General features: G+C 40.3%; 1 protein-coding gene and 1 long non-coding RNA gene across 4 annotated transcripts in view; one reads left to right on the forward strand and one right to left on the reverse strand.

The window, feature by feature from the left end:
- LOC139557907 (IQ motif and SEC7 domain-containing protein 1-like) overlaps nt 1-10,563 on the forward strand; it is a 295,692-nt gene that overhangs the window by 281,825 nt on the left and 3,304 nt on the right. For all 3 annotated transcript variants that reach the window (XM_071373240.1, XM_071373241.1, XM_071373242.1), the window contains 3 exons: nt 20-181; nt 752-946; nt 9,397-9,446. In XM_071373240.1, coding sequence (XP_071229341.1) covers nt 20-181; nt 752-946; nt 9,397-9,446 — 407 coding nt within the window. The remainder of the gene's footprint in view (nt 1-19; nt 182-751; nt 947-9,396; nt 9,447-10,563) is intronic.
- Nucleotides 18-4,794, reverse strand: LOC139557908 (uncharacterized). Its single transcript, XR_011671490.1, has 3 exons — nt 4,615-4,794; nt 675-933; nt 18-129 (listed from the first exon to the last, which is right to left on the reverse strand). It is a non-coding gene; the product is annotated as an uncharacterized lncRNA (long non-coding RNA).

The following is a 10,563-nucleotide window of genomic DNA, read 5'->3' on the forward strand; positions in this document are numbered from 1 at the left end:
TCTCCTCTCTCCCCTGTAGACTATTCCCACGGTATCCGTCTGACGTCGGCCAACCCCGGCGGGGAGAGGAAGGTTCTGATCGTGTTTAACGCTCCGAGTCAGCAGGACAGAACACGCTTCACCTCCGACCTGAGAGAGAGCATCACTGAGGTGACGGAGATGGAGAAATACAGGGTGGAGTGTGAGTAGAACTATACTATACTATACTTAACAAATAAGGCCCGAGGAGGTCCAATATACCACGTCTAAGGGCTGTTTTTATGCACGACGCAACGCAGAGTATTGGCCGTAACCCACAAACCCCAGAGGAGCCTTGTTGCCATTATAAACTGGTTACCAACGTAATTAGAGCAGTAAAAATAAACGTTTTGTCATACGCGTGGTATATGGTCTGATATACCACGGCTGTCAGCCAATCAGAATTCAGGGCACAAATCACCAAGTTTATAATGTACTAAAAGAGACTGAGGTGCAGGAGAAAACATGCTACGATACTAGATAGAATACTTAATTGTTCCATTGAGGAATAGTAAGGGATAGTTTAATATACAAATATATACAAATATTGTGATAATCATATGTCTTCTAATTAATCCCTTCACATTCTTATTCTCGACCGACTTCTTTCACGATTCTCTCTTCTCTCTCTCTTTCTCTGTCGCACTCTTCCTCACCCTCTTGCTCTCTCTTTCCCTCTTTCTCCGTCTCTCTCCATCCCCCTCTCCTTCTCTCTTCTCCTCCCCCTCTACAGCGGAGTTGGAGAAGCAGAAAGGGGTGGTGAGACCTGTTGTGGGCGGGGCTAGCGGTGGTGGTCTGGGCGGTGGCTTGAAGGGCGAGGCGGTGAATGGCACTCTGGGTCGACCCAGTCTGGATGACAGCTATGCTTCCGCAGACGGACTCAAACGTACCGCGCTCAGCTCATCACTGAGAGACCTATCAGACACAGGTACACACACACTGATTTTACCTCATCCGTTGGACAGACACACTGTTCAGTATACAACCCTATTTATACAGTCACTGAGACAACCTTATGAGATGCTTTTCAGAAAATATACACAAACTTTTCAATTATTCATTTATTTTATCTCTGGTCTAGACATATACAGTGGCTTGCGAAAATATTCACCCCTCTTGGCATCTTTCCTATTTTGTTGCCTTACAACCTGGAAATAAAATAGATTTTTGGGGGGTTTATATCATTTTATTTACACAACATGCCTACCACTTTGAAGATGCAAAATATTTTTTATTGTGAAACAAACGAGAATTGAGACAAAAAAACTTAAAACTTGAGCGTGCATAACTATTCACTCCCCCAATGTCAATAGTTTGTAGAGCCACCTTTTGCAGAAATGACAACTGCAAGTCTCTTGGAGTATGTCTCTATAAGCTTGGCACATCTAGCCACTGGGATTTTTGCCCATTCGTCAAGGCAAAACTGCTTAATTTCCTTCGAGTTGGATGGGTTCCGCTGGTGTACAGCAGTCTTTAAGTCATACCACAGATTCTTAATTGGATTGAGGTTTGTGCTTTGACTAGGCCATTCCAAGACATTTAAATGTTCCCCCTTAAACCACTCAAGTGTGGCTTTAGCAGTATGCTTAGGGTCATTGTCCTGCTGGAAGGTGAATCTCCGTCCTAGTCTCAAATCTCTGGAAAACTGAAACAGGTTTCCCTCAAGAATTTCCCTTTATTTAGCACCATCCATCACTCCTTCAATTCTGACCAGTTTCCCAGTCCCTGCTAATGGAAAAACATCCCCACAACGTGATGCTACCACCACCATGCTTCACTGTGGGGATGGGATTCTTGGGGTGATGAGAGGTGTTGGGTGTGTGCCAGACATAGCGTTTTCCTTGATGGCCAAAAAGCTCAATATTAGTCTCATATGTTTGGGGAGTCTCCCACATGCCTTTTGATGAACACCAAACGTGTTTGCTTATTTCTTTCTATAAGGAATGGCTTCTTTCTGGCCACTCTTCCATAAAGCCCAGCTCTGTGGAGTGTATGGCTTAAAGTGGTCATATGGACACATACTCCAATTTCCGCTGTGGAGCTTTGGAGCTGCTTCAGAGTTATCTTTGGTCTCTTTGTTGCCTCTCTGATTAATGCCTTCCTTGCCTGGTTCGTGAGTTTTGGTTGTCGGCCCTCTCTTGACAGGTTTGTTGTGGTGACATATTCTTTCCATTTTTTAAATAATGGATTTAACAGTGCTCCGTGGGATGTTCAAAGTTTCTGATATTGTTTTATAACCCAACCCTGATCTGTACTTCTCCACAACTTTGTCCCTGACCTGTTTGGAGAGCTCCTTGGTCTTCATGGTGCCGCTTGCTTAATGGTGTTGCAGACTCTGGGTCCATTCAGAACAGGTGTATATACACTGAGATCATGTGACAGATCATGTGACACACACAGGTGGACTTTATTGAACTAATTATGTGAGTTCTGAAGGTATTTGGTTGCACCAGATCTTTTTTAGGGCCTTCATAACAAAGGGGTGAATACATACAGTTGAAGTCGGAAGTTTACATACACTTAGGTTGGAGTCATTAAAACTCATTTTTCAACCACTCCACACTTTTCTTGTTAACAAATTATAGTTTTGGCAAGTCTGTTAGGACATCTACTTTGTTCAAAACACAAGAAATGTTTCCAACAATTCTTTACAGACAGATTATTTCACTTATAATTCCCTGTATCACAATTCCAGTGGGTCGGAATTGGAACATTTCAGAAAATTATGTCATGGCTTTAGAAGCTTCTGATAGGCCTATTGACATAATTTGAGTCAATTGGAGGTGTACCTGTGGATGTATTTCAAGGCCCACCTTCAAACTCAGTGCCTCTTTGCTTGACATCATGGGAAAATCTAAAGAAATCAGCCAAGACCTCAGAAAAGAAATTGTAGACTTCCACAAGTCTGGTTCATACTTGGGAGCAATTTCCAAACACCTGAAGGTACCACGTTCATCTGTACAAGCAATAGTACGCAAGTATAAACACCATGGGACCACGCAGCCGTCATACCGCTCAGGAAGGAGACATGTTCTGTCTCCTAGAGATGAACGTACTTTGGCGCAAAAAGTGCAAATCAATCCCAAAACAACAGCAAAGGACCTTGTGAAGATGCTGGAGAAAACAGGTACAAAAGTGTCAATATCCACAGTAAAACGAGTTCTATCTCGACATAACCTGAAAGGCCACTCAGCAAGGAAGAAGCCACTGCTCCAAAACCGTCATAAAAGCCAGACTACGGTTTGCAACTGCACATTGGGACAGAGATCATACTTTTTGGAGAAATGTCCTCTGGTCTGATGAAACAAAAATAGAACTGTTTGGCCATAATGACCATCGTTATGTTTGGAGGAAAAAGGGGGAGGCTTGCAAGCCAAAGAACACCATCCCAACCGTGAAGCACGGGGGTGGCAACATGTTGGGGGGGTTGTGGGGGTGTTTTGCTGCAGGAGGGACTGGTGCACTTCACAAAATAGATGGCATCATGAGGCAGGAAAATTATGTGGATATATTGAAGCAACATCTCAAGACATCAGTCATGAAGTTAAAGCTTGGTCGCAAATGGGTCTTCCAAATGGATAATGACCCCAAGCATACTTCCAAAGTTGTGGCAAAATGACTTAGGGACAACAAAGTCAAGGTATTGGAGTGGCCATCACAAATCCCTGACCTCAATCCCTTAGAAAAGTGAAAAAGCGTGTGTGAGCAAGGAGGCCTACAAACCTGTCTCAGTTACACCAGCTCTGTCAGGAGGAATGGTCCAAAACTCACCCAACTTATTGTGGGAAGCTTGTGGAAGGCTACCTGAAACTTTTGACCCAAGTTAAACAATTTAAAGGCAATGCTACCAAATACTAATTGAGTGTATGTTAACCTCTGACCCACTGGGAATGTGATGAATGAAATAAAAGCGGTAAATTATTCTCTCTACTATTATTCTGACATTTCACATTCTTAAATAAAGTGATGATCCTAACTGACCTAAGACAGGGAATATTTACTAGGATTAAATGTCAGGAATTGTGAAAAACTGAGTTTAAATGTATTTGGCTAAGGTGTATGTAAACTTCCAACTTCAACTGTATTTGTCAAACATCTCATTCAAAATTATGGGCATTAATATGGAGTTGGTCCCCCCCTTTGCTTCTATAACAGCCTCCACTCTTCTGGGAAGGCATTAATATGGAGTTGGTCCCCCCTTTGCTTCTATAACAGCCTCCACTCTTCTGGGAAGGCTTTCACTATATTGTTTTATTTTTTTTAATTTAACCTTTATTTAAATTCAAGTCAGTTAAGAACAAGTTAGCACGCTCCACTTTTACGTTTATTTTTATTTTTATTGTTTATAAGTTATTTTTATTCTATTTATTATTATTATTATTTTTATTTTTTTCATTTCACTTCACCAATTTGGACTATTTTGCATTGTATTTTGTGTGTGTCCATTACATGAAATGCAAATAAAAATTCATTTAAATTACAGGTTGTAACGCAACAAAATAGGAAAAACGAAGAGGGGGTGAATACTTTGGCAAGGCACTGTACAATATTGAATAGCTAATTTGTCACATTGTTTAGATATTTTGGAGAACAAACCTCTGTCAGATTCTTCAGTTTGAAACAGTCATTCAGCAAGTGCAGAGCCAAGGCCTGCTGTGCTGTGAGGGTTAATTATAGAACAGATCGTGATCAGGGCGAGAGAGAGAAACAGAGAGAGAGAGAAAGAGAGAGAAACAGAGAGAGAGAGAGAGAGAAACAGAGAGAGAGAGAGAGAGAAACAGAGAGAGAAACAGAGAGAGAGAGAGAGAAACAGAGAGAGAGAGAGAGAGAGAGAGAAACAGAGAGAGAAACAGAGAGAGAGAGAGAGAAACAGAGAGAGAGAGAAACAGAGAGAGAGAGAAACAGAGAGAGAGAAACAGAGAGAGAAAGAGAGAGAGAAACAGAGAGAGAAAGAGAGAGAGAAAGAGAGAGAGAAACAGAGAGAGAGAGAGAAACAGAGAGAGAAACAGAGAGAGAGAAACAGAGAGAGAGAGAGAGAGAGAGAAACAGAGAGAGAGAGATGAGCACAAGAACTCCACCATTCTCACACTACATCCACCCAAGTGGCATGACACAAATTCTATCTTAAATGATAAACAAATCACATTTGCAAAATAAGAGTTTACTTTAATTGAAAAATCCTATTTTAATGGTTCTTCTTGGATTGTGAGTGTTTGTCTCATTTTGAAAGGTAAAGAAAAGAGAAAAAAAAAGTTATGAAGTCTTTTTACGTTGCATGTTGGAATATACAAGGATTGAAGTCCTCTGCTTTTGGGCTAAAGAGCAGAAACCCAGACTTCCTGAAAGAAATTGATGATGTTGATATTTTAGTACTACAGGAAACATGGTGCAGAGGTGATGTTTCCACTGGCTGTCCACTAGGTTATAGGGAGATAATCATACCATCCACTAAATTAAAAGGAATCAAACAGGGCAGAGACTCAGGGGGAATGCTAATATGGTATAAATCTGAACTAATTAATTCAATCGAATTGATCAAAACAGGAGAATTCTTTATCTGGTTAAAAATCAACAAGGAGGCTATCTTGACAGATAAAAACGTCTTCCTCTGTGCCACATACATTCCCCCCTCAGAGTCACCCTACTTCAACGAAGAGAGCTTCTCCATTCTAGAGGGAGAGATTAGTCACTTTCAGGCCCAAGGCAACGTACTGGTCTGTGGAGACCTGAATGCTAGAATAGCAGAAGAACAAGACACTATTAACAGTCATGGGGATAAACACCTACCAGGAAGCAATAACCTTTCCCTCCCCACATACCCCCACAGAAACAACTATGACAAAGTGAAAAACAAAAATGGATTACAGCTCCTGAGGCTCTGTCGAACACTGGGTCTGTACATAGTCAATGGCAGGCTGAGAGGAGACTCTTTTGGTAGGTACACCTACAGCTCATCCCTTGGCAGCAGCACTGTAGACTACTTCCTCACCGACCTAAACCCAGAGTCTCTCAGAGCCTTCACAGTCAGCCCACTAACACCTCTCTCAGACCACAGTAAAATCACAGTGTATCTGAGAAGAGCAGAACCCAACCATGAAGCATCATGGCCCAATAAATTACATGGTACTAAACAAGCCTATAGATGGAGTGCAAACAGTACAGACATCTACCAAAAAGCAATTAGTAGCCAAAAAATACAATCTCTCCTGGACAACTTTTTAGCCTTAACATTCTCCTTCAGCAATGAAGGTGTAAATTTGGCCGTTAGGAACATAAACTTTATATTTGACAAATTAGCCTCCTTGGCTAATCTAAAGAAGCATAAGAGCAAACCAAAAATAACAGATAATGAAAAATGGTTTGATAATGATTGCAAAAATCTAAGAAAGTCATTGAGAAATATATCTAATCAAAAACACAGAGAACCAGACAACAAAAATATACGCCTTCAATATGGGGAAACACTGAAGCAATACAAACGCACCCTAAGAACAAAAAAGGAACAGCACATTAGAAATCAGCTGGATGGAATTGAGGAATCCATAGAATCAAACCACTTCTGGGAGAATTGGAATAAATTAAACAAACCTCATCATGAGGAGTTGGCTATCCAAAATGGGGATATGTGGAGAAATCACTTTGCAAACCTCTACAGCAATATAACTAAGAGCCCAGAACAAAAAGATATACAAGAAAAATTACAAATCCTTGAATTAGCAGTCAAAGACTATCAGAATCCTGTGGATACCCCAATTACAGAAGAAGAATTATTGGAAAAAATATGCAATCTCCAACCCAAAAAGGCCTGTGGTGCTGATGGGATTTTAAATGAAATGATCAAATATACAGACCACAAATTCAAATTGGCTATACTCAAACTCTTCAACATTATCCTCACTGCAGGTATTTTCCCCGATATTTGGAACCAGGGACTGATCACACCAATCTATAAAAATGGAGACAAATTTGACCCAAATAATTACAGAGGAATATGCGTTAACAGCAACTTGGGGAAAATTCTCTGCAGTATTATAAATAGCAGACTACATCATTTCCTTGACGAACACAACGTCCTGAGCAGAAGCCAGATTGGATTTCTAAAAAATTATCGTACAACAGACCACATTTACACCCTCCACACTCTAATTGATAAACAAGTTAACCAAAACAAAGGCAAAATCTACTCGTGTTTTGTAGATTTCAAGAAAGCATTTGATTCAATTTGGCACGAAGGTCTTTTTTATAAACTAATAGAAAGTGGTATTGGAGGGAAAACATATGATTTTATTAAATCAATGTACACTAAAAACAAATGTGCGGTTAAAATTGGCAACAAGCAAACAGACTTCTTCTCTCAGGGGCGGGGAGTGAAACAGGGCTGCCCAATAAGTCCAACATTATTTAACATCTACATGAATGAATTGGCAAAAACATTAGAAGAATCGACAGCACCTGGTATCACCCTACACAACACTGAAATCAAGTGTCTGCTGTACGCAGATGACCTGGTGCTGCTGTCTCCCACTAAAGAGGGGTTACAGCAACACCTAGATCATCTTCACAGGTTCTGTCAGACTTGGGCTCTGACCGTTAACCTAAAAAAAACAAATATAATGATATTCCAAAAAAGGTCCGGAAATAAGGTGACAAATATAATAAGGTGACAAATATAAATTCTATTTGGACACAGTTCTATTAGAACACACCAAAAACTACACATATCTAGGACTAAATATCAGCAACACAGGTAGCTTTCACATGGCTGTGAATGAGCTGAGAGACAAAGCAAGAAGAGCATTCTATGCCATTAAAAGGAACATCAAAATTGAAATTCCAATTAGAATCTGGCTCAAAATTTTTCAATCAGTTATAGAACCAATTGCTCTATATGGCAGTGAAGTATGGGGTCCACTCTCTAATAATGAATTTACTAAATGGGACAAACATCCAATTGAAGTATTGCATGCAGAGTTTTGCAAGACTGTATTGCAAGTACAAAGAAAAACTCCAAATAACGCATGTAGGGCAGAATTGGGCCAATATCCCCTCCTCATTCGAATAGAAAAAAGAGCCATCAAATTTTACAACCATCTAAAAACAAGTGACCCTAAAACATTCCATCACACAGCTCTACAATGTCAAGAGATGAAACCAGAGAAGAGTCCCCTCAGTCAGCTGGTTCTGAGGCTCAGTTCACCAACCCAAACCAACCCCATAGAGCCTCGGGACAGCCCTCAGAAAATCTGGCCCAACCAAATCATCACAAAACAAAAAGAAAAATATATAACCTATTGGAAAGACACCACAAAAAATCAAAGTAAACTTCAATGCTATTTGGCTCTAAACAGACAGTACATGGTGGCAGACTATCTGACCACTGTGACTGATAGAAAACTGAGGAAAACATTGACTAGGTACAGACTCAGTGAGCACAGTCTGGCTATAGAGACCGGTCGTCACAGACAAACCTGGCTGCCCAGGGAGGACAGGCTGTGCTCACTCTGCTCCAGGGGAGAGGTAGAGACAGAAGTGCATTTCCTACTACACTGTGACAAATACTCAGACCTAAGAGCATATTTCTTTCCCAAAATTATAATTCAATACAAAGAATTTGAAACTATAAAAGATGAAGAAAAATTCAAATATTTGTTGGGTGAAAAGCCAAAATGTGCAGTTTTGGCAGCCAAATATGTGTCCTCCTGCCACAGCCTGAGGGACAGCCAGTGAAAAATGCAAAGTAATGTTGATAATATTTCCCATTTAGCTTAGTTTTGTTTTGTCTTTCGTACCAGGTCATGTGTCTTCTCAGTCATGTTGACACTGGTCTACTACTGTTGCTTTAATGTATTGTTGTTCTGATTAATATTGTTGTTGTAGCTGTTATTAATGGTAATCCCATGTCCACTACTACTATTATTATTACTGTTAGTCCCACCATTTATTTATATATAAATATATATATATTTTGTGTATATATATACATATATATTTTATTTAAATTTTTCGATATGTATACTTTGACAATGTAAGTAATAATAACTTGCCATGTCAATAAAGTCAATTGAATTGAATTGAGAGAGAGAGAGAGAGAAACAGAGAGAGAGAGAGAAACAGAGAGAGAGAGAGAAACAGAGAGAGAGAGAGAGAAACAGAGAGAGAGAGAGAAACAGAGAGAGAGAGAGAAACAGAGAGAGAGAGAGAGAGAGAGAGAAACCAGAACGCTAAGGAGCTGTTTAATGTGTGGTGCTTTGTCTCCACCTACTGTCCAACAGGAGTACTGTAGTTTAGAGAGAAATAGTTCCCTCTGATACAGAAACAACAACGGCCGGCTGCATGATACAGTAAAATATGACTTTTGTTATTCCTTGCTGGGTGCAGGGAAGCGGGGCCGCCGAAACAGTGCCGGCTCCTTGGACAGTACAATGGAAGTAAGTCTGGTATAGATGGGGAGGGGGGACGGGCGGATGGCTCTCATACCCCCCCTTCCCCAAACTACAGTCTACTTCATTAAATGGCATGACGCTTCTGGATGTCCCTCAATACCCTGCATGGTACTATTCACTAGTGGTTGATATCGTTGTGGATTGAAATGGCCTAACATGCATGTGATTGTCTCGCCAGTTGCTGGTAGGATTGCACTAAAATAGAATTCCAATAAACGCACAGTGTTGGGGAAGCTACTCTGGAAATGTAGTGTACCAAGCTACCAATTACTTCACAGTGGAAGAAGTTGAGCTACACTAAAGCCTCCCTTAAGAATATACTTAACTAAAGTTAATATCTACATTTGAAATGTTATAGACCACAAAATTCAAGAACAGATAGTCAGATTTTAACAACATGTGTAATGTGACCTATTAAACACAACAACTATGTTTCAAGTGAGAATTAGGCAGATCTAATGCAGAAAATGAAAGGAATTCTTGCCTACTTCACCCCATAGTTAATTTTACTTTTGCAAAAACAATAGTGTTTAGTTCCAGTAGTTAGCTACACCGCTACATGGTAAAACAGTAGTGTTTAGTTCCAGGAGTTAGCTACACCGCTACATGGTAAAACAGTAGTGTTTAGTTACAGTAGTTAGCTACACCGCTACATGGTAAAACAGTTGTGTTTAGTTACAGTAGTTAGCTACACCGCTACATGGTAAAACAGTTGTGTTTAGTTACAGTAGTTAGCTACACCGCTACATGGTAAAACAGTAGTGTGTAGTTCCAGTAGTTAGCTACACCGCTACATGGTAAAACAGTAGTGTGTAGTTCCAGGAGTTAGCTACACCGCTACATGGTAAAACAGTAGTGTTTAGTTCCAGTAGTTAGCTACACCGCTACATGGTAAAACAGTAGTGTATAGTTCCAGTAGTTAGCTACACCGCTACATGGTAAAACAGTAGTGTTTAGGTCCAGTAGTTAGCTACACCGCTACATGGTAAAACAGTAGTGTTTAGTTACAGTAGTTAACTACACCGCTACATGGTAAAACAGTAGTGTGTAGTTACAGTAGTTAGCTTCACCGCTACATGGTAAAACAGTAGTGTTTAGGTCC

Source organism: Salvelinus alpinus, chromosome 28 (assembly GCF_045679555.1).
Source record: "Salvelinus alpinus chromosome 28, SLU_Salpinus.1, whole genome shotgun sequence".
Taxonomy (NCBI): Eukaryota; Metazoa; Chordata; class Actinopteri; order Salmoniformes; family Salmonidae; genus Salvelinus; species Salvelinus alpinus.